General features: G+C 46.5%; 1 protein-coding gene across 3 annotated transcripts in view; it reads left to right on the top strand.

Moving 5' to 3' along the window:
- Positions 1 to 25031, top strand: part of EFR3B (EFR3 homolog B) — a 117264-nt gene that overhangs the window by 67250 nt on the left and 24983 nt on the right. For 2 of the 3 annotated variants that reach the window (XM_019712762.3, XM_019712763.3), the window contains exons 3-5: positions 712 to 839; positions 8826 to 8976; positions 22927 to 23048. In XM_019712762.3, coding sequence (XP_019568321.1) covers positions 712 to 839; positions 8826 to 8976; positions 22927 to 23048 — 401 coding nt within the window. Of the gene's footprint in view, positions 1 to 651; positions 840 to 8825; positions 8977 to 22926; positions 23049 to 25031 lie in introns of all 3 variants that reach the window. The other variant, XM_088796256.1, reaches the window with a different exon arrangement.

The raw sequence follows: 25031 nt of genomic DNA, 5'->3' as shown, positions 1-25031 counted from the left end.
TGCTCAGTGCAAGCACTTCCCTTCTTGGGGGTTGGCTCAGGTGCCCGTGTCTCCTCCCCGGCTCCCTCTGGTATCTGCCAGGTGTCGGGATGGCTTCTTGGCCTCTGAGCCATGACTCCACCATCAGGCTGCACAACAAGTTGTGTGGATTCAGGAATGTCAGGAGCTAATGTACTTGGCTTGCTCTCTGGGAATCAATGACCTCTTCTTGATGGGCAGTGGGGGGGGGGGGTCACACTGCCAGCACCTTGTGCAGTTCCTTGGGAGCTACAGAGCTGCCTGCTTCCCGCTCACATCTTGGTACCCGCTATCCAGCACATTTTAATCCTGAGCCACTTTCAATGAAGTCTCGTCATTCACACACACACACACAACTACAGACACATGTGTGTATATATATGCTTTCATGTGTATACACATGTGTACATGCATATATACACACATGCACACATATGTGTGTGTGTGTGTACACACCCATTTATATCACTTATTTTTATTTATAGCTAACACACTTAGGGCTAAGTTGTGAGTTCCTTGAGGGCAAGACGTATTTGAATCATCTCTGTATCCCTGAAACCTGCATGTTGTTTGTCACAGACATAGTGGTACTCTGCTAAATGTTGATTAACTTGAATTCCTATTTGCCTTTAGACTTGAACTCTTCTAGCCATCGTATGGCCAGAAGGAGCAGGAACAGTCTGTCTCTTACAGGACGGCCTGGTGAAGACAAACATGGAGAAGCTGACCTTCTATGCCCTCTCAGCTCCAGAAAAGCTAGATCGGATTGGCGCCTACCTCTCTGAGAGGCTCATCCGTGATGTGGGTCGTCATCGATATGGGTGAGTAGGTTGGGAAAGGAAGCGAGAGGTTTTCAGAAACTGTATTATATTTTTAGGGCAAAAACTAGATCCTTCTATGAAAATGATAATAGACTGGATTATTGAACAGGCGGAAAATGGGGACTGGGACTGAAGGGTGGTTCCTCGTGTTTTCCTAAAGGCAGGTAACAGCTGATGCTAGCGCCAAGATTCGGGAAGAAAGGAATGTTGGCTTTCTAGCATCACCTCTTTTTAACAACCATTAACCCCGGTGTTGCTATCCAGAAGCTCACACACATTCTGAGGCCATGGAAACTAGTGCAGCCCAGAATATGCCATTATTCTCATCAAACCCATCCTGCCTCATTCAACTTACTGTCTTGAAAAGCAAGGAGGAACTGTTTTGCATTCTCGTGAGAAAACAGGTTAGGGGTAATTAGTCCATTAAAAATACACTCGAGTGAAATATTTATCAATCTTCTGAGAGGGGAGGACTTGCTATGATTAGAGGACAACAAAAATCTTAAAGAAAATGACGGATCAACAGATTTAACTGTTTAAAAATTTAAGTATTTGATGTCAAAAACAAAACCATCAAAATTTAAGAGACAAATGACAAAGTGTTTTTTAAAAGTCAGATAAAGGATTCAGACTCATATTTTAGTGGCACATGATAAGTAGTGGGGTAAAGTACAGAAATTGAGACACTAGAAGATGTGAGGCCAGGGCTTTAAATAGCCAGCACACAGAAAAGGAGGTAGACCTGGTCACAAACATGGTGCAATATTCAACAAACTTATAATCAAAGAAGTGGATTGAAATACTAAGATACCATCTTCACTTATCAAACTGATAAAAAAGTAAATATTTCCAGTATTCACCATCTTCACCAAGGGATGGCATGCACATCAGAGGCATTTTAGTTCTTTTCTAGAATGAATGCAAATTTGTTGAAACTTCCTAGAAAGTAATTTTGAAATATATGTCAAGAGCTTCAAAAACACTTACGTCCTTTGATCTGGTGACTCCATGTCTATTCGACTATCCCAAGGAATCAATCTTACCTATAATTTAGCTTTACACACAGATATTCGTTATGGTGTTTTACATGATAATGAAAATTTGGAAATATCTTAAATGTCCCCTAAGAGGAGAATAGATTCGCAAATTATGGTGTTTATCACTTGATGAAGTATTATCTAGTCAATAAAAATGGTGCTTATGAACATGCTTTCCATATAATATGGAAAAATGGATTACGTAATTATGTACACAGTGTTTACAATCAAGTTAAAAATAAACAACAAATGTCAATGCCTAGCAAATAGAGTAAAAACAAATATGCCGTACATGTTAAGAATATGCATTTTGTGAGCAGTGTGCCTGGAGTTTATTTTTTTGTGTTTTTTTCTATCTACCTTTTTTGTGTTCCTGCATGCTCTCTACTGAGTATGTGTTATTTTCACAATGAAAAAGGTGTCCTGAGGTGACATGCTGTTCGCTGCTCGCCCATCACGCCACAGTTGGAGTGGGGCTGAATGTAAAGGGAACCCTAAGATGTCCCTGATGATACTGCTGATGGGGTGGAGGGTGTGGCAGAGCATGGGGTGGAGTGTGTGGCAGACCGTGGGGTGGATTTAGGGAATTGTTCTAAGTCCTGTTGCTTCTCTTCTCCACAGAGCCTCTTACACCCACCCTACCTTTTTCCTGGTGCTGCCTCTTACTCACTTTTAGTCCTTTTTCCCATTGTCCTATTCTGGTCCTTCTAGATTAATACTGCTAGCTATGATCTTTAAAACACAGTTTCAAAGCTACACTTTCCAGGCTCCTTTAGAATAAAATACAAGCTCCTCAGCTTGACTTACAATAGGGACTTCCACAACCTGCCTTGAATGCACCTGTTCACCCAGCCACACCTGCCACGACTGCTCTAGACCCACTCCAGATGGACGGGCTATCAATTCCCCTTGGCTCTCTGGGCCTCCTGCCTCTGGGCCTTTGCTGTGCTCTCTCTCCCCTTGACCTCCTTGATGCTCCCCCAATTGCCCATCAGCCCCCCCACCCTCCAAGGCACTTTCTTCCTGCTGAGGAAGATGGAGTGAGAACTAGAGTGAAAAGGTGCGCGTTGTGCTGACAGGTTGTCAGGGCCACACCTCTGCAGGACCCGCCAGCAAATCCAACATCAAGTTATCCCTGGTATGAAAGCAAGACTGAAAACAATTCATTTCTGCGATCATTTTATATAATAAAATTAGGTCGCACACTCAAGAAAAAGGGCATGAATATACTGTACATGCTGATTACATAAGTCGCCTTGACATATTATAAAGCAGGTTCACGCAAGTAAAAATGACTTTACCCTAGATTGAACCCCACACCAATATGTGAGCAATAACATTAAACATGCAACACCAATTTTGCCTGCCCTCGTTGCAGTTCTCTCAGTAAAAATATCCTGAGGCCAGCAGAGCCACGTAGATTTATTCCACTGCCCTGATAACTGCAACTCAGAACTGGTATCATCTGATAAAAATAGCTTATGCAGCATCTAAGTATTTAAAGCTTTGAACACCTCACTGGGGGCTCTAATCAAACATTTAGAGAAGAAAGATCTATTAGATCTGATGTCCTGTTCCCTCTCCTCACCCTCCCCGTCCTTCCCTACCCAGTGCCACACTCATCATTGTCTTCTTCCTTGTCCCTGATGGCAGCTTTGGAAGAGTAAAATACTTGCATGCAAATAGTCTGAGGGGCTGTGTCTTCCTGCCATTGTGCAGGTGTCTGTACTTATGGTTTGACCACGGGGACATGAACCTTGGGTGTTGGACCCCAAGGCAGAACCACCCTCTCCTGTCCTACTGCCTCCCTGCCTGCAGCGTCACCCCGTCCCCGTTGTGTGGAAACTGTGTCTTTATGTGTGTATGTATTCAGCATCAGTGGTGATAACCAGATGTGGGCATAGAGAGGATACAGCATGAATTTTGAGGTGTTTTTGTCCCACTCCTCCTGACTATGCTGGGCAGTGATGTGCACAACAGCAAACGGCAAGAATTCCTCATGTTTCGTATTCTCTGCTTTGTTCATGTCCCTTCCAGTTCAGCCACTGCTAGAATAGTCCCAGAAACTGGAGAGTAAGGCAGCGAATGGTGGTGCTGTGTAAGACTCAGGGTCAGTTGACAATGACCACAGAGCAATGACCGTGTACAGAACGCAATATTAGATTCTGTCAGGTTTCCCAGTGCCTGGAGCCCGATAGGACGGAGATGTCCACGCCCAAAGGGAAGGGCTGCTCCCCGAGGAGCCTGGCCCCGAAGCTGACCTAGATGGGAGATTCCTAAGAGACACACATTCCCCAGAAGGAGCCTGAACCTGGTTAGAGGACACTGACCCTTCAGAGATACCACAGATTCCTACCAGATGAGGAGGTTCATCCTTCTCTCCACTGGCTGAGGTCAGTCCCTACTCTTGGGCTCTTAAACCTCAGAAGGTTCTGTCCAGGGTGGGGCTGACCAAATACATTCAAACTGCCCAGAGGTCCTTCATCAAGGCCACTGCCCTTTCAGTGATTCTTGGGCAGTGACTGGCCTTGCTAAAGATGCCCCCTCTCTCCTGCCTGCTGGTCCCCATCTCCGTCCCCGGATCTGCCTTTCTCTCTGACTAAGCCTGGTTCCCAGATGTTGCGTGCCCACTCCTCCTTTGCTGGTGGCTCAGCGCCTCCCCATTGCCTCGGGCCCCTCCTGACGGAGGACAGGGTGTTCAAGCAGAACCAGCTGCTTATTCTGGAGTTCAACACAAGGTACCTCACTGCTACACACCAGGGCCCCTGTGTATTTTCCTCAGTTGTTATAACTCACCTTCTGCCTTGACCCTGAGTTCCTGTTGTTACAACCCTCCAAGTGTCCTCTCTCCAGGATTTGGGTGCTATTCATGAACTCTAGTCCATCCCAGATTCTTTGGGTCCTCCTGTCCTCCTCACCTGCTGGGAAACCCTACGAGTACATCCAGGATCCTTGGCTGTCACCTGCTGCTGTGGTGTGTAACCTGTTCTTACTTTCTCCCTTGGGACCCTGCAATGGGCTGGTCCTCAACAGACCCTTTCTACCCCACCGTGCTCCGAGGACCCAGTCAGGCCAGTTCAGTTTCCCAGATTCATTACTATACTGGGCGCCTTCCAGGACACCAAGCCCAGATCAGATCTCTGTTAAGACCAACCTATCTGGCCCTCATCCTGTTGAGTAGACATCATTCTAAGAAGCCCGTGCTCTAGTCCTTTTGAGCATGTAGGACATACCTGGGAAGGTGATGGTAAGATAGGACCAACGCAGCAAGCACTGAACTACGGGGTTGCAAGTCCCCATTGACTTCTAATTTTTTAAGATACTTTGAAAAGTTCAAGTTTGCTATCACAGTCCTTTCATCCTTAGTCTTGGGATCAACAATGGGGAATGAAGGATGGTGTGTTCAAAGAACTAGGCCTTAAACTTCCTTATTTTTCAATTTTCACTTTCTATCAAAATTTCTACTCCTGGTCAGTAGCCAATATTTCTTTCTTTGTTTTCCCTTTCTTTCTTTCTTTCTTTCTTTCTTTCTTTCTTTCTTTCTTTCTTTCTTTCTTTCTTTCTTTCTTTCTTTCTTTTTCTCCCCCCACCCCCCCAAAGGATGGTTTTTCCTTATCAGGATTTTCTGGGAATTTTTTTTTTAATAGAAAACGGAAAAGCAGCAATCTAAGCTCTGGGGTTTGGGAGGACTTCTAGTTTCTTCTCTTGCCAAACCTCACCTCACCCCTTCCATTCCTTCATTTAAACTCTGTAAAATAATGGTGAAGCCCTTCATACAGAAGGATGCTGAGATGATTGATCAGAGAAGAGAATTCCACACTGCCTGGCCCCATTTCCTACCTACCATGTTTCGTTGCCAGAATGTGTGTCCAGTTTGGTCTACAGAGAGTCTGTCCCCTTTGAAATGGTCGCAGCCCTGCAGGGTTCATTCTGCTTCACTGGCCCACACAGTGGACCCGAAACATGCTGGGAGTGGGCCCACAAAGCACAGCAGGTTTCCTGGACTGTGAACTATGGTGGCTTCTGAAGGACAAGGCAAGTCGAGCCAGGAACGGTGACTCCCTTCACTGAAGGAGCTCAAAGACCCTGCCTTTGTATTTAAAAGACACGCTGTAAATAAGAGTATGACTTGATCCACTTGTGAATGAGCCCAGAGACAGCTATTTAATAAGATTCAATAAGGATTTAATAAGAGTTGACTCCATTCATATAGGTAAAAGAAACATTTTATAAGCATGGACAGGAAAATTTCATAGTCGAAAGGCTGTGTTTCTTATGGTTGCTCAGCATAGAAATTAGCTCAAGGGTACCTGAGAAATGGCTTCTGACGTCTTTGAAAAAACATTTAGAAGATGCCATGACTGCTGTTACTTTATATGCTTGGCTTTGCAAAGCTGACTCACGTGAGAGACGGTTTGGACACACAGTTTATGAAACTGAGTGGCTGCCACAAGAGGTGGCGTGGAGCCTTGTGGTATCTCCAGAAATCACCCTTCGGTCGTGCGCCCCATGCTTTCTTTCTAGTTAACCAAACTTCATTTTGAAAAAGAAGACAAAGACTAGCTAATGAAGGATTTTTAAATATCTGCCTAACAGGCCAAGATGGCTATGATTGGGATCTCAACGTAAAGAACCATGTTTTAATTCATCCCGTATTATATGTACGGTACATGAACCTGCTTAGATGGTCAGGCAGCTTTACCAAAAGCCCGTGGTGACAGCTTTACTTGATCTTTAAAACGGGGTCTTTTGCTACTTGCTTTTGACTTAGAGGCTGATTCCTTAGCACGACAGTTAGGTTTGGGAGTTCTCTGCTCACTTTACCTCCGGGAGGACTTTTCTATTCCATGTGGTTCGATTCAGCAAGTAGAAGACTCGAGTGCATGAGGCTTGTGATGCTCTCCCCTCTAGCAGGATGGAATCATTTCAGCTCCTTCTTCTCTGTCCTATGAGGTCAGTCACTTGATTCGCTCTGGGCTGCTCAGGACTCACTTTTATTTGCACCATCCGTTTTTCAAAGCACTCCTAAACCTGATCAGCAGATCCTGTTCTTTAGGGTCCAAAGAGACTCGGAAATACAGTGTCTCTTGCAATATGGAATGGTTTTTCTCTCTCTCATGTAACCGTCCCGACTGGGTCTGTGGGCTCTGAACCATGCGGTCATCCAGGGACTTTCATCTCTGGGTGTCTAGTGGTTGCCACTTCACAGCCAGCAGGAAGAGCGAGAGAGAGAACAGGAGGAAAATCCTGTCTTTTGTGCAAATGCCGTCAACAGTGCTCACCTCACTCCTGCTCATTTTAATGGCAACACTTTCATCATGTGGCCTCAGGAAATGACCCTAGCAAGCAGCCACAAGCTCAGCTAAAATTCTAAATTATTAGGGAAAAGGGGGAAAAGAGATTCCAACGGAGACATCTAGCATTCTGCCCTAGAAACCTAACTCCTTAAAGAAAATTATAAATATGTACGCCAGAATAATTTCTTGACAGATTTGTAGCAGCTTCCTCATTTGGAAGTTAAAAGATAGCCTTTTTCTATGAATGTCTATTTTTTTTTAGAATGCAAATGCTTTGTAAGTGAAGGGTGTATGTTTCATGACATACCTTACCTGACCACATGCTTATTTCGTCACTCTCGTGGAACAAATGTTGGGGTGAGTTTAGACATGTACTCTTAATTCTCAATAGGAATATGATTTTGGGGTGGCACTTTTCTTGGGATATAAGAGAGGCATTGAAGAAAACAATGACCACCAGGATAATTGGGGATTGTCCTGCAAAGGCTAGTTTGGGAAGGATTGGGTATTTTTAGCATGGAGAAGAGAACAAAAAACATGAGATTGTTGTTTTCAAGTTCTTGCAGGGCTGGCAGGTAGGAGACGTTTCAGCCCTCTGTCTTGTTGCTCCTAAAAGCAGAACTGTGAATAAAAGATAGAAGTCATTAGGATTTGCTTGAAATACAAAGAAGTTTTTATTTGGTTGTCAAAAAGCAGCATGGGCTGACTTCATTCTAAGCTATTCACCATTGGATGTTGTTTACTCCTCGTTCTGAAGGTGATTCACTCAGGGTTTAGACGGCAGAAGAATCAGGTAGTTAGGGACTTAGAACTCACGCAGAGCACCTCCTTCATAAGGAGAAAAGAATTTTGATTCTGTGACATCTTGTCCTCCATGAGGCAAAAATGGCCCCTATTTAGGCTCACCCAGACACGGTAATACCATCAACCATATTATTTGTGTAGTATTTCGTCATAGAACTTCTGAGATGTTCAAATACAAAACATGCACATTCTGTGTTCCTTCACCTTTGCAGTTGGCTGGTCCTCACGCCCATCTCAGCTCCTTCATAAACTTGCTTCATAAGGTTCTTTACTTCCTCCCCACGAGCGCCATCTCTCTCCTGCTTTGGAACCCTCAGGGGACGTCATGCATGGTTTTCTTGTAGCATTTCTTATTTTCCCTTTAGAAGAAATGTCTGTGTGTTTCTCTCATCCATCCGACCCTGGGCTCCTTAACTTGAAGGACTTCTTCATCCTTGCACCCCCTGCCCTGACTAGGGGAGCTTTTCCTCAGTGGGTGCTCAACAAACACTTCTTGACTTGGGTCAAGTACTGCTCTGATCTCACTGTATGCTGGTGCAGGATTTGCTCTCCAGGTATCAATTCTCTCCGTATTTACTCACGAAATGGTAAAGGTCATCTGTCCTCCTGTTCCTCAGCTGTACAGTGAGGTGCTAGGTGAGCTGTCTTTAGGCTGCCTCCCGGCTCCGATCCTCAGTGCTGGGCTGAGGTGGCCACCTGTTGGGATGGCATCTGGGCACTGACAGCTTGTAGAAGCCTCATTTCCCGGATGCTGCCGCAGCGGTCATTGCTTCGGCCCTCTGGATTGTCATGTAGTGCAGGTGGAATGGGCGTGTGCGGAGTGATGGCAGTGGTGTGGCTTTCCCCAGGTATGTGTGCATCGCCATGGAGGCGCTGGACCAGCTGCTCATGGCCTGCCACTGCCAGAGCATCAACCTCTTCGTGGAGAGTTTCCTCAAGATGGTGGCCAAGCTGCTGGAGTCAGAGAAGCCCAACCTGCAGATCCTCGGCACCAACTCGGTAAGGAGCTGCCCTGGGGCTCTGGTGGTGGGAGTGGGGGTACAGGGCGAGTGGGGGTACAGGACGAGTGGGGGTACAGGGTGGGTGGGGGTACAGAGCGAGTGGGGGTACAGGGCGGGCAGAGCCTTGGGGTCAGTGTGGCTGTGATTGATTCCTGTTTGGCTTGTGACCCTGTAAGTACAACTCAGTGCTTGTCTTAGTGGCCCCCTTTGTGTGGATAAAGGTATATTTGGTTTTTTAATTTAAATATAAATATATAACTTATATGTTTTACTTTATATACATATATAGTAAATAAAATAAATTTTAAAAATAAAATTACTGCATGAAAGCATATGATTCAGTGGTTCTAGTATATCCACAAGGTTGTGCCACCATCACTGTATGGAATAAACCGATGTCACAGGCAGAGGCACCGGTGGAAAGATCCCAGGGAAGCAGGAAACAGGGCTTCCGGCTTAGCTCTGCCCTTATCTAGCTGGGTAACGTCGAGTGGGTTAACCTTGAGCCTCAGTCTTCTCATCGATACCATGAGCAGATTGAACTTGTCCAAGCGGGATAATGCTGGTCTCAGTACAGGGCTTGCTACCATGACAGGTCATGGTCTGGGCAGAGAAGAACTAGCAGGTATGTCAAGAACTCCTGGCTTCATATGTGTGTATACACATACGTACTTGAACGTTCGGGTTGCTTTCTCCAATTTCTTGCCCTCTCTTCTATTCCCTCCTCTTCGGGGCATATTTTCACTTCCAGGTCTTTAGGCAGCTTGGTGTTAAAAGCCCTGATGTGCAACTATTTTACACGTATCAGCCCCCCCAAAAAAAAGTTTGATATTTGTCCTCTTCATATTCGTTCCTGACTTTTCTGAATTTTTATTGCATGGATCACAAGAGCTTTCCTTTTCTATGTTGATTTAACCAGAAAATAATAGTCTTTCAACTTAACTTTTCAAGACCACAAGTCACAACCTACCTATTCCCTTCTCTTTCTTCTCTCTGTGGGCCAGCTGCCTTAGACAAATTACATATACAGTAGCAAAGGGTGAAGTCTTTTGTCAGGTCGCCCTGGCAACAGCTTCAGATACTGTTTCACTTGTCCTGTTTCACATAACTATAGTCTAGAAGAGAACATCTGAATTGAAAATAAACCAGTCATCTGGCATTCAGAGGGCGTCTCCCTACGGGGGAAACAGAAGCAGGTGGCCACCCGCTCTTCTTGCTTTTCCCACAGCAAATCCTGGCCCAGGGGAGTTTTGTTAGCTTCAGCCTTGGAAATTCAGGGCCCTGCAAATTCCTAGATTCTCCGTAACAGTGTATCATTGCAACAACAACACAGTGGTCGACTAACAATTACTGTACTATACATAGTAGTAAGGACAGGCAATTTTAAGGAAGTTAAGTCAAATAATTGCTGTAGATTCAGAGTCCAGCTTGGGAGCAGCCTTTGCTAGTGGTTTCCCTCCTCCGGATGCTCTTCCCAGCTCTCTAAGCCTGGAAACGTCTCCGCCTTCCCAAGAAGAGCATCGTTTTGCTCCTCATCGTTTTAGAACTGCTGGCATGCTGGTGCTTGTTGTAATCTTAGAGTCTAGCCTAGGTGTTCAGCTGGTTTTCATGGGGATAGAGGCTTTGTGGAAGCAAAGGGAGGGGGCACTGCAGGAGGCGGAATAGAAGGATTCTGTGTGGAACCTGGCAACATTTCGTTTGGATAAAGGGTTTTGCTGCCAGGGAATTGAAAGAAAGACAAGGAAATTGGGAAAAAAGAGAAAGAGAAAAGGAAAAAGAAAGTACTTGGGCTCATCCATCAGCCCCATTTTGCTGGATTTCTCTGCCTGGAAATGAAGGCTCAAAGAAGTCAAATGGCATGTCTGTGCTCGCACAGCTAGAGCACTGGCTTTAGAACGGTGATTTATTCAGCCCTGTGCCATGTGTTCTCCTCTCACTAGGCCCCACCTAATGTGGGGTCCTCTCCCAAGAGCCCGCCTTGGCACCAGCCTCCATGCGGTCAGGCTCACTGCATCCAAGGTGACAGTGGACGCAGTGGACTCAGCTTCTCTTATGGCTGAGAAGTTAAGAAAAAACTTTACCCTGAGCCAGCTCTGCCTCCCTGTAGCCTTTCCCTCAGACCTGGTTTTGCTACCTGGCTCAGAACAAATCTCACCCTTCTGCAGAGCATCTCTTCAGAAACTGCTTTCCTGCTTCAAGGTCCCAAACCCAGCCAATGACAGAGTCTCCTGGAGAGCTTTGGAAGTCTAGATTCCCAGGTCTCAGCCACATCCACTGATCAACATCTCTGGAAGGGACACCTGAGTCCATGTTTTAGTTTCCTATGTGACACTAGCAGCAAATTTGGGGACCACTGACCTATTGCAGTCTTAAACCTGTGCAGGCATCCTCCCGCCCTCCTTCCTTTCTTTCTTCCTTTCTTCGTTCTTTTCTTTCTTCATTGCTAATGGGTATTCATCCAACATGTACTTGATCATCCAAGGATGAAGCTGTGTGGAGACTTGTGTTCAACATAAAGCCTTCAAGGCCGAAAGCTTTTCTGAAAGAAAGTGTTTATTGAGCCACGTGCTAGCCAGAAAAAGGACCAGGTCCTGGGGCATGCAATCTAAACCACCAGTACCATGGCTAGATAGAGAAGACAACATGTCCACCGTCCTGGGTCTGAGGGGGCTCTTTTATACAATGAGTTTGGGGAAGAAAGAGCTAAGTTGTTTTGAAAGAATTTACATTGGCTGTAGGTAAGAGGGGCATGAGAAGGTGAAGCAGAGAAAGTTCTGTGATAGGTGTATAGTCCATAAGGAAGAAGTACTTGATGCTACTGGATTGGTTGTGGGCAACAGTCCAGATAGTTCATACGTAAGCAGGATGCAGTGAAGTCTGGTATTCAGCTAGTCCCTCTAGATGAGATAGCCAGCTGGAATTGGATTCAAAGTTTCAACATACATTCAGGAATGTGAGCAATCTTTTCTTGGTGTCTGCCATAGCTTTACTAACTGATTAACCCCTTGTCTCATCTTCCCACCCTCTGGCCTGCTGTGATTTATTTAGGACATCTCAGAATTTTTCTCTTGACACTTGTCACAAAGTACAAATTTGCTAATACCATTCCTGCATATTATATAATAAAGTATAATTTTTAAAATTTAAAGATGCTTTCAAGACTTTAATGAGAATCTGAATTTTGGGTGATGGTGAGGAAGCAGAGAAGTCAGGAGACGATGGGGAACTATCTGCGCTTACTTGTTCAGGATATGCTGTGTCACACCTGCTTCTTTTCATGATGGGTCCAAATGTGTGTCTCAGGGACAGTGCAATGACCGTGTGTCCTGACCTTTTGAGGTCATTCACTAATGATCAACTGAAAATATTAAATCTGAGAAAGCCGAGGTCTTCCCCATGAACAACGTCATACATTAGCCTAGTGTAAATAATAAAATAGTGTAAAGGGTCATGGGTTTAAAGTTTGCACTTTCAACCCTACCTCACCACATAGACAAAAATTAACTCAGAATAGATCAAAGACCCAAATATAAGAGCTGAAAGTATAAAACTCTTAGAAGAACTTATAGAGGTACATATTTATGATCTTGAATTTGGCAGTGGTTTCTTAGACACAACATCAAAAACACAAGCAACAAAAAAGTGGATAAATTGGACTTCATCAAAATTAAGAACTTTTGTGCATCGAGAGGACATGATCAAAAAGGGAAAAGACAACCCAAGCAATGGGAGAAAATGTCTACAAATCGTGTCTCTGATAAGAGTCCAGTAACCAGAATATATGAAAATCTCTTACAGTATAAAAACAAAAGATAACCCAATTAAAAATTAGACCAAGGATTTGCATAGACATTTCTCCAAAGAAGACAGCACATGAAAAGATGCTCAGCATCACTGATCATTACGGCAATACAAATCAAAACTACAATGAGATATCACTTCATATCTACTAGGATGACTATTTTAAAAAGCCCTGTAAAATGACAAGTGGTGGTGAGGACGTATGCAGATTGGAACCCTCGTACACTGCTGATGAGAATGGAAAATGGTACAGGCACTGTGGAAAACAATTTAGTGATTCCCCAGAAAGTTAACCATCGAGAATTACCATGTGACTCAGCAATTCTTCCTAAGTATATACCCCAAAGAATTGAAAACGGGGACTCAAACAAATACTTGTGCACAAATGTTCATAGCAGCACTATCCACAATAGCCAGAATGTCACATATTGTGTGATTCTGTTTATTTGCGATACCCTGACTAGGTCAATCCATAGAGACAGAAAGCAGAGGCTGGGGGAGAGGGGACTGGAAAGTGACTGATTAATGGGTACGGGGTTTCCTTTTGGGGTGATAAAAATCCTTTAGTTGCAAAACGTGAAAGTACGAAATGCCCCTGAATTGTGCACTTTAAAGAGTTAATTTTATGTTTTATGAATTTTACCTGAATTTTCGAAAATTGTGCTTTCAGATCTGAGTAACCCAAAGTCAGTGGCATATAGGCATTTGTGCTTTTACTGCACCACAGGCTTAAGTCAAGCAGGCTCGGAGGTGATGCAAAAGCAGGTCGCCTGGCTGCCACAGGGAAGGGTAGCCTCCTCCAGCCCCCTGGAGTGAGACAGGATCCTGGAGCGCTTTCTTCTGGTAAAGCAGAAAGGCCGTGACGTGCCCAAGGCTCTGTCCTTCTGCTCGTGCTCCCTCACTGCCCCTGTACCTCATTAAGATCTCCCCTTCCTGGATGCCTTCCTTTTTCTCTCAGGTTCGGCTCCCATGGAGACTGCCTTTCTTGGCCTCCCTCCTGGACCATCTCACCCCCCACCCCCCGCAAATGCCCCAGTTCAGAGAACCACCTCAGAAACCACATGACTGTGGGTTGGGGCCTCTACAAACACGTACTTTCCAATTTTATCAGGGCAGCAACATTCTTTGACACCACCTTCTCCCATCCTCTCCGTGGTCACTACAAACCTTCCATTTGCCCCGCAATTGCCTTCCCAAGTCCGCTTCTTCAGTCTCAGAGGTGGCCTTTCTTTCTGCCATTGAGAAAATAGAGGCTATCAGGTGGGGTTCCCTCAACTTCCTGTGTCCGTCTTCTTCCTCTCCAAAAGATTCCCATTTACTTTGTTTTCTGTGTCTTCTATATCTCTTAACCAGTCCCAACCCCTGTCTCATCCCGCTTTGTTTTTCGTAACATTGACCTTTTGAAGAGACCAAGTCAGTGGCTTTGTAGAATGCCCCACATCCTGGATTTGTCTGATTGTTTTCTTGTGGTGTCATTCATTTTGCTCTCCTGTCTCCTGTACTTCCTGCAAACTGGAATTAGAGCTGAAGGTTTGATTAGATGCAGTTATTAATAAAAACGTTTGCCCATATTACTTCACGGGGGGTGCTGGGCATGACACTGAGCGTTGCAAGAGGAGTACAATGTGTAGTGTTCCACTTTTATGGTGCTCAGTGTTACCCCAGGTTAGGGTAGTGACAGCTGGCTCTCTCCATTGTAAAAGCAGTTAGAAATCTGAGAAACCATGCAAATCACCCATCCCCCACTCATCTTTCAGCTGGTTTGTATCTTCGGTGGCTTGCTCCCTGTTGATTACACCTTCTTCATCCTTCGTTGACTCCCTGGCCCTGTCATTCCAGCTCTTCCCATCTGGCTCATCCTTCTTAGTTTCTGTGGTTCTTTGAGCAGTGGTCCCCCAAGGATGTCCACATCCTAAGCACTAGAACCTATGGATATTAGTTTGTATGACAGAAGGGACTTTGCAGATCAGATCAAGTTAAGGATGTTGAGATGGGAAGGTTATTCTGGATTATCTAGGTGGGCCTGATGTAGTCACAAGGCTCTTTGTGACAGGGAGGTGAGAGGACCAGAGTCAGACAGAAGGTGACATGATGCTAGAAATACAGAGAAAGAGATTTGAAGATGCTGCTCTGCTGGCCTTGCAGACGGAGGAAGGGACCCATGAGCCAAAGGATATCGGTGGCTCTGGAAGCTAGAAAAGTGAGGCAAGTGGATGCTTTCTTGGAATTTCCAGAAGGAACACAGCCCTGCAGACCCGTTTTAGAATTCTGATCTCCAGAACTGTCATATAATAAATTTGTGTTGTTTTGGGCACCAAATTGTGGTAATTTATGACAGCAACCATAGGAAATAATATGGTTTCCTTCAATTATTCTGTTCTTACAGTTGCCCCTGAAAAGTCTATGGTCTCCACGATTGGTGCTCCACCCTCTCCTCACTCTCTATGCTCCCCCTGGACAATTTCATGAGCTCTTGTGGTTTACACGGTCTTCTGCAGACTGGAAATGCTCCTGTCTCCAGCACCAGTGCTGAAGTCACTACTGGAGACCAGGGGGCTACAACTGGGTTCCATGAAGGCAGGCCAGGTCAGAATGGTGAGGCCAGTGGAACAGCTCATGGGGTCATGCAAAGGACAGGGTCTTAGAGCAGAGGTGGCCGATGCTTCCCAGGGGCCAGCACGTGGGGCTGCTCAGGGCCAGAGGGATCCCTTTCTCGGGAAGCAAGGCCTGAGCTTTCCTAGGAGACCTGAAAACCATACCAGTTACACAAAGAATCTTGAAGGAGGGAAGACGCAGTGGAGGGAGGTAGGAGAGGATGTCGCAGGTCTCGGGAATGACGCTGCCTTAGCTGGCACTCAGGAGATCTGCACGACCTGATCAGGTCACAATGGAGCTGTTTCTCTGGCTTTAGTGAAAACTGCTCCCGGGAGGCTCTATAAACGGCAGCAGTGGGGAGAACGGGGCAGGGGGTGTTAAAGTCACAACATGTGGTTTACAAGAGCTGCTTTCCAGCTAGTATTCATCTTGGTGAAGCGAAGAGGTAGTTCCCATTTCTCCTTATGTCGATAAACACAGCGGAAAGGCCTGCAGTCCTAGAACATGAGCGAGCTTGGTTCTCTTTCTGCCCAGTATTTGAAACTATGGTTCTGTAGTCGACGGCAGGAAGTTGTAAGGCTCAGAATGCCCATCTGGAGGAGAGGGGAAAGGCTATCTACTGCTTGGAGACTTGCCCAGCACTGTGAGAGGCCAACCAGCTCAGCTTCCCTTTTGCAGACCAGGGGGGAGCTGGTTTTGCAATGTCAATATTTGGAATTTGCTCTCTCTCTATTGACCCAGGCCTTTAGTAACTCTCAGTTTTCACACAATTGTGGCTCCTTCCTGCCTGTAGAGAGGGTTGGTGATCTGCTTCAGCAAGCTTGGCACCCTTTGTAGTGTATAAAAAGCTGTAACTTTGATCTTGAAAGGGTGACCCTAAGCAGTGCCCATGGCCTTTGAAGTGTCACATGATCAGGATCTTCAGTTTGTTGCTATGGAGACCTTTCTCATCATTGTAATATGTTTAATACAAAGATACCAACTTTATTATTTCACAATCTCATGCATTAGGCAAGTAGCATTTTACTAAAAGCCATTTGTGCGGTATGAATTAGTAATGGTAGAGGTGAAGCAGACAGGACGTTCCTGTTTGCAAAAACAAATGGTGACCAATGGCACAGGTAAATGGACCCAGTGAAAACTCATGGAGTGTTGACAGCAAGCCGACAAGGCACTGGGGGCAGGAGGTGGGGGAAATGAGGCTGCAACTCTTAACTGTGATGGGCTGGTTATACCAAGTCTATGAGGCAGCTGCTCTTGTTAGCCCCATTTTACAGATGGGGGACTGAGGCACAGGGAGCTTAGGTAACTTGCCCCAGATCGTCCTCCAAATAAGTGGAGGAGCAAGGATTTAGAAATGCATTTTGGCTCCGGACCCCTTCTCCTAATCTTAGCACCATACAGCCTGTTATAAATAAAAGGCCTTACTCACTATCAAACCTTCGAGTCTCTACCCCAGCTCAGCCAGGTTTGGGCACATTTCCTAGGAGGACTTCCACAGCGGGTGTGGTCCCTTGACCAGGGCCCCCATGAAACACCCCAGTTTCACCCTCTGAACCACAGTCACCAAAATTTCCCTTTTGGCCTCGTCCTGTCAGCCACTGGAAGACTCAGGAGCAGCTTGGGGTTGGTACTTTAGGAGCTGCCCCCACGGGGACAACGCAGGCCAGTGTTCCCTGGCCAGGTCCTCTGGGCTAGTGTGTCTGTGCTGTTATTCTTTCAGACTTGGGGAAAGGAAACTCCTCCTACCAAGCCATCAAACCAAGGGTTCCTAAGGACACTCAGAGACCCTGGTACCAAAAAGGTGCCTATTTTATCAGCTAGCCCTAGTGCCCCCCGTAATGTAATAAGTGGGGCACACATCCTCTGTGTGGCAGTAAGTGTGGTCTCATCACCAGACTTTGTAACAGGGCAAGAGTCCTGGTGAGTGAGGGAATGGAATGGTTGACAGCCTGAGCCTCGAGGATGCAGCTTCCTGGCCAGTCCTGGACCCCAGAAATGGAGCCCTGGCAGGTTACCCAACCAACCTTTGGTTCAACCCCAAAGCACTCCAGTTCAAAGGACGTGGCTGTCTATCTAGCCTTTGCCACGGGCAAGCATACTGCTTAAGCTTTCTTCCTCCCAGCTGCCTCGGAATATTCCCATAGCTACTGGTCGAACTTACCAGTAAAGGGACAAAGGACATGGGGCTGTAGATCCCCTACCTACCCCAGATCTTCGGGGTAGGCAGTGAGGGAGGGTTGTCTTCAGAATACAGACACCTGGACCCTATCCCACATATTGTTCCAGAGGCCTGGGGTGGCTCAGAAGCCTGCATGCCAATCCCTGGGACCTGTGCACGTCACTTTGTATGGAAACAGGGTGTCTGCAGATGCAACCAAGTTAAAGATCATGAGATGGGGAGAGTATCCTGGATTATCCAGGTGGGCCCTAAAAGCAATCACGAGGGCTTTATAAGAGAGAGGCAGAGGGAGATTGGACACAGAGGAGACATGTGAAGATGAAAGCAGAGATTGGAGTGATGTGGCCCCAGGAAACTAATACTACATGTAAGCCGCAAGTGCCATAGAAATATTCAATGTTGTTTTTACTTAGCATATAGGTGTTAACTGCTTCTTTCCAATACTGCTGCCGTCCACACCTGCTGATAAAGATGGGTAGCTCCTCCTGACCCAAACCCCTCTGTCGGTGAATATTTTGAAGGCTTCCAACAGGACAAAGTGTGAGTTAAAACAACACAAGCAAGCTTCACTATAACATATTTGAAATCTGCTTTTCTGATCAAGTGTGATGGGAAGGCACCATGAGTGGAGTTGCGGGTGTATGTAGAGCACTGTTTAAGTGGTATCTTGGATGTATTCGTGCTGTGCCCCACAAACACTTGTTCCGTGACTGGTGCTGAATCCCGTAGGAGCCATAAAAAGTTTAAGCCTCTTAGAAATAAGAACCTTACCAAGAATAAGTCTGCAATTCACACAGTTCCTGTTACAACAGAAGCTCAGGGAGATTTTCTTGATTTTCTCTACTTTATTCATGGTCGTATGAGGGGATATAAACATTTTAAAGAGAAGAAGAAAGCAAGTGAAACAAACGTTGGGCCATGTCTTCCTGGTCTTGCAGTGACGGATTCTGGAGCTGCCTTTCTAGCCCCTCTGCCTGGCCCCTTAGTGTGCCCCCTCCCACCCTATAGCACTAAGTGACCTACAGTCCCTGAATGGTCTTCAGGGGCTTGGCCCTCACCCTCCAACTCCCCGGCTCTCTGCCTGTCTCCACCCCCACCATTGGTCGCCAGTCCATTGGGGGAGTGATTGTAACTCGATTCCTTCTTTCCAGACTTGAAATACATTGCGTGCATGGTCCACAATGCCCATCTGGGCTCCCGCTCTGTGATTGCCTGTCTGGGCCAGTGTGGGTGGCATGGGAAGGACAAGGGTAGGACTGCCCCTGAGCCTAGGCCTGGAGCTGATGGAGCAGACCACAAATGCCCAGTTACCAGGCTCACCACAGTACTCCTCAGTGCCAGGCGCTGTGCTGGTCACTGCATACATCCCCTCATTTAGCCCTGGCGGCCACCCCATGGCATCAATCCTAGGGTCCGCATTTTACAAATGAGGAAACAGTGGCTCAGAAGTTACATGAGTGGTCCACACAGATGACAAGATGCAGAGCGAGGGGGTAGATGGGTGTCTGACTGTAGGACCAGCAGATAAAGCAGGGGTACAGTCTACTTAAATACAAAAACCATTATGTCAAAATCAAAATTTGAGGAAAAAGCTCAAAATTAAGTTCTGAGAAGAGTACAGAAGAGTAAAAGGCCAGGGACGCAGAGGGTCACAGAAGAACAGAACAGGGCGTTTTCTAGTGAGGTTAGCAGCTGTGGCTGGCCCAGTTGGAACAGATTCAGACAAAACCGCTGCCCAGCCTAGAAAAAGGCCACCCATAGTTTTAGAAAAGGAACCCCCATGCACATTGTCTACCCTCTATTATCTCAGTGGCTGTCACTGAATTTTCCATTTTTAAAAGTTGATTGTAATTTCAGTTCTGACCTTACAGCCAAGGGGTAGTAGCCAAAATATTGAGCAGCACGTACAGCACAGATAACAGCCGGTCAGAACCCACACTGGGCATGAACAACTGCGTTGGCCATGCCACCTGACTGGCCAGCAGTCCTGCTCCTGGTTCCGTGGCACTTTAAGGAAGACCAAAGTCAAAGTTGAAAGTGAAGGGGAACTTGATGGTGTCTTCCACAGAGATCAGGAGTCAGAGTGGGGGATGGAGTTGGAGAGGAGAGACAGACCAGGCTGCCTACCCCTGACCCTGCTTGTCTCTCACATGTGGGCCTCAGACCATCCACCAGCATCTTCTGGGATTTTGCTGCAAGGTACATCCCTGGGCCTCATCTAAGACTGACACAGCACGTCTGGGGCTGGGGGCAGAGATCAGGGATCTGCGTGGTAACCAAGCCCGCTCAATAACGTTGTACCACAGTGTTTGGAAACCAGCGCCCTCACTCCTCCAGCCCCCTTAAAAAGACCAGATGAAGGTCACCCCGGGCTGCTTCTTCATTCTCGGCTGGTTCTTCCCTGACAGCATCCACCACCACTCCCCATGTAAGCAGCTCTCCTGGGTGATGTGGCATGAGGTGCTAGAGGAAGGAGGGAGCAGGAATAAAAAGAAAACAGAAAACCCGAGAAGGTTTGCAGGGCAGAGCTCCTGCTATGGAGGGTTACTCCAGCAGGAACCTGGGCAAGTTACTCAGTTTGAGAGTCTCAGTTTCTCTGTCTGTAAAATAAGAATAATGATGGCTCTCTAACTTACAGTCATTTTAGGAAACAAAGCGGTGATGGACGTAAAATGCTTAGGGGAGGACCTGACGTATGTAAGCTTCAAAGCTTTCACTGTTATCAGCCCATAAACTCTCACGCCAGTGAACAGGAAGTTGGGTCACTCATTCTCCTCACATACCTTTGAGGCCATGCTGTCACTGAATGTTAGGGACAAAGTCTTAGTTTAACTGTTTCTCCCTCTGTATCACTAAGAGAAGTTAAATGTCCCACTCAGAGGTCACAATGCCAGTTAGAGATAGTTCTGCAGTTAGAACCCGCTGGAGCTGCATGTCCACTTTGAGTGGACGGACACCCTGAACAAGCCCGGCTGCGGCCGTGGGGCGTACACCCTGGGAACATCCTGTCGCTGGTTAAGAGCAGCGATGCCCCCAAATGTAGCTTCAGCCAAACTTCTAGGCTTGGGGAGCTTGGGAAGGTCACAGAGCCAAAGGCTGACTTACCATTGTTCCTAGACTCCTAAACTTGTGTCTAATCCCTGCTCTTTGTGGTCACATGGATGGATGACCACCACCTCTGCAGGACCACATCAACAATGCAAGAAATGCCATCCAGATGTATTGCTAATATCAGAATATTCGCCTGTAAATATGGGGGTGCCCAAAAATGTACACAAGTGGGCACTTTGGTGAACGTTGCTCAAGCAGGAGTTCACCGTCATCAGAAGTGTCTGGATGCTGATGGTAACCACTTTGAGCACCTCTTGTAATTGCAGAAGGCAAACGTGACTTGTATTCATCTTTTTTTATTGGTACATATTGAGTATTACAATTTTAATACAGTTTTTTCCTTTCTTAAAATGTGCATACGTTTTTTTGGCACCTTCTACATATGTCTGCATTTTAGATGTAACTTGAAAGGACAGATCTCCTTACCAGCTTTGTATGTCGGGATTCTATCAGTCAGCAGAAAATAAATGTATCTTTATTATTGCAGGAACAAAACACTACAATCAACAATGGTGTTAGTAGAAGTTGCTAATTTTCATCCAGAAAAAGTAACAACTTTTAAGTAGTCAAATAGGGAAACCAATTGACAAATTGAATGTTGTGAGTGTACTAACTAGATAATTTTAGTTGTGATATTGTGATTTATATTAGAAATATATATATATATTTGGTCTTAATCCCCTTTTCTAGCGCAGAGCTCCCAAAACCCTTGGACCTTCCTAAGCCATGAGCGCCATAAAGGCGAAATGATGTCTTGTTATTCATAACAAGCCCCTTCCCACAGTGCGATTAGATGGTTGCAACTCTCAGTCCTCCGACCCCACCCACAACCGCCAGGGAGGGGAGAGGGGCTGGAGATTGAGTTGAGTCGCCAAGAGCCAATGATTTAGTCCATCATGCCTATGTAATCAAGCCTCCACAAACACCCAAAAGGATGGGCTTCGGAGAGCTTCTGGGTTGGTGCACAGTAGGGGTGCAGGGAGTGTGCAGGGAGGGTGGTGTGTCTGGAGGACCCGACGCTCCCGGCCCCTCCCACATACCTTGCCCTATGCAGCTCTTCCATCTGCCTGTTCCTGAGTCTCATCCTTTTATAATAAACTGGCAATCTAGTAAATGAAATGTTTCTCTGCATTCTGTGAGCTGCTCTAGCAAATTAAATGAACCCAAGGAGGGGGTCGTAGGAACCCCTCATCTATAGCTGGTCTCTGAAGGGTGTGGGAGGGGGCAGTGTTGTGAAGCTGAACACTTGAGCTGTGGGATCTGATGCTCTCTCCGGGTAAATAGTGTCAGAATTGAGTTGAATTGTAAGACACCCAGCTGGTGCCTGGAGCATTGCTTGTTGGTGCTGTGAAAACCACACACACACACACACACACACACACACACACACACACACACAGTGGAATTGGTACTAGAATCATCTCAATCGTATATCCTTTTTGAACAAATGTTTGTAAAAATTAAATACTGTAAGGCAGAGTAATGGAGAATACATTCTAACTCTAATCTTTTTAGAGTTGTTTACAGTACTGAATTTATAACTAATAAAATAACCTGTAAGAATTATATGTAATGTTTTAGTAATCTAATTCCACTTAGTCTATGATTCTCACTTCTCTGTGGGAGTCGGTTAAAATTAAGTCCCTATTTGCAGTTGCAAATGTGCAGCCCGGCGATGCAGCAGAAATCCAGCCGCTGAGAACGCTGAGTGAGACTTCACTGAAATGAAACGGCAAATTTAAAGATTTACTCAAATGTTTAACAATACAATGTAACTACACTTCTTAATCAAATCTCAGGTTTGTTCCCGTTTCCCAGAATGCACTCTAGGGTGGTGCTATGTGCTTTGATGATGGCTTTCTCTCAGTTTCAGTGTTATTCCTCACATCCTCTCTCTCAGCCTGTGTGTGTTTTTGGTGCAGCTCTGGATGTAAAACGAAGTAGGCAGTTCTGTGAGCCCCCTTCATTTTCTCTTCTCTTCCACCCTCTGTTCACCCCAGCAGGGAAGGGCTGAGAAGGGCCACAGGTGCCAGTCTTGTTGTGTAGACAGGAACAGTGAGCCGGATTTGGAACTCAGATATCCTGAGTGTACTCTGGGAGACAGACCAGAGCTGGGTCCTGGGATGCATGGCTCCTGGGGTGTGTATACTCCCTGGCTTTACTATGGCAGGTGGCCTGGGAACATAAGTCCCAGCGCCCAAAACTGAGGAGCACAGCGTGTCACCTGTCACGTGCATGTCTCTGTCTCCTCCCGGACAGTTTGTGAAGTTTGCCAACATTGAGGAGGACACCCCGTCCTATCATCGGAGTTACGACTTCTTTGTGTCCCGCTTCAGTGAAATGTGCCACTCCAGCCACGACGACCTGGAAATCAAGACTAAGTGAGTCGGGGAAGACGAGGGGGCTTGCGCAGCTAATGACAGAAGCATCGATGGGTCTTAGAGGGTTGCCAGCCCCAGTTGTGTCCCTGATCCCATTGGTGATTGATTCCCTCTGCTCTGACGTTGCTAAGGAGGAAAGAGCACCTGGGAGAACTTAGGCGGGCAGGTGGGTGGTGCTGGGCTCCCAACACCAGGTTTTCTAAAACAACAGCCTCTGGGGCAGAAAACTGGGCAGGATGTAAGGTAACAGACCTGCAAGCCCAATCTGAGAGTCAGTGACAACATACATAAATGCGTATACTCATGCTCTTTTGTTCAGAAGTACATGTACTTATATACCCAGAAACACTCCCACTCACTGTTATCCAGCCAAATATGCACCCACCAATAAAAAGCAAAGTCCTCACATTGGCTGATCCTCACCGCCCTTCTCACTTCATCTCCTCCACTCTCCCCCTACTCATTCCCCTCCAGCCACGCAGGCCTCCTTGCTGCCCACAAGCACACCAGGAACATTGCTGCCACAGGGCTTTTGCACAGTCTGCTCATGTGCCTGGAATGCTTCCTCCATGGGTCTATGTAGCGTACTCCTTCAGCCCCTTCAAACCTTTGCCCAAAGTTCCCCTTGTCAGCGACACCTTCCCCTGAATTCCCCACACACCCACTCCCATTCTTCCTCACCCTGTTCTAGTTTTGTTTTGTTTTTTGTTTCTTTTAACCCATGGCACTCATCCCCTTCAAACATGTTTCATAATTTACTTACTATGTTTCTTATTCATGGGCTGTCTCTCCCCACTGGAATGTAGGCTGTGTGAGGGCAAGAATCACTATTTTGTTCGCTGGTACATCCCAAGTGCTAAAACAGTGCCCGGAGAGCAGTGGACACTCAGTAAATATTTGTTGAGTAAGTGAATAAATGGATGCTTTTCAGATAAATATCTTGAATTACAGGATACACTTTTATACACACATACTCAAACTTATAAACATACTTAACTCACAGAAGGACACTCATCAACACAGAAATAAAACCCCTCTGATGAAATCACAAGGAAATGTACGTGAATATGTGCTGACCGATAGATGCAGTAGGTGTTAGGCTGATGAAGCTATAAGTTGGCGTTTTATGGGAGCATTGTCCTTGGAACTACAAGGTGCCAAAGAATTAGAAGTAGGTCCCTGCCTACAACGTGTGTTTTCAACCTGGGGAGCTAGATGAAACTAGAGAATACTTTCAGAAGAAGGAGAAGAAGGGAGGAGGACGAAGCTGTCCATACCAACCAAAGCTGCAGGAGGAATCAAAGAAGAAGGGACCGCAGGGCTGCCGTTGTCCTGTGGCCAGCGTGCTCACCGTGAACCAGTTCTCCACTGGTTTATCCCTGAACCCAGCTGATGCCTCAGCACCTCCTAGCACCCCCAGTGGCACGTTTTGTGCAGCAGCGGGGTCAAGGAGGCCTGGGTGCCCCAACAACAGCTTGCTTGCCACACTTGACAATCTGGGTTGGAGAAACAGGAAGTGAATCCCTCCGTGCCCCAGGTGGCTTGTCCCCAAAGCTTCCAAGCCTGTGGGATGACTCTGGAGCAGATCCCGATGCAAACTGGTCAGCGGTGTCCGCAGTCTCACACCCTCTGAAGTAGTCATGGGCTCCCTGGGCTGTGCTACCACCGTGCATGTGGGAGGCCAGTGGGGGCCACGGGAGGAAGGAGTCCCTTGTCCTGACCCCAGTGTTGGTTCCTACAGTAGCTACCTCCTTCCAAAATGGCTATGACGAGGCAGAGGGGGCTGGAGAAGTCGGGGCATGTCCAGAAGAAGGTGTTGGGGCAAGTGCGGGACTGTAACCAGGTATAGCTGTAACAGGTAGTGACCACTCAGGCAGTGCCAAGCTTTCAGGCGGGGGCAGAGGGGATGCTCCTTGTGCCACTCTCCTCTCTCTCTCTCTGTCTCTCTCCCCTCCCTCTCCCCCACACACAATCACACACACT

This window comes from Rhinolophus sinicus, chromosome 2, assembly GCF_057876585.1.
Source record: "Rhinolophus sinicus isolate RSI-liver-muscle chromosome 2, RSI-T2T, whole genome shotgun sequence".
Classification (NCBI taxonomy): domain Eukaryota; kingdom Metazoa; phylum Chordata; class Mammalia; order Chiroptera; family Rhinolophidae; genus Rhinolophus; species Rhinolophus sinicus.
The sequence above is the reverse complement of the archived record's forward strand: the minus strand, read 5'-3'. Positions and strand labels throughout refer to the sequence as shown.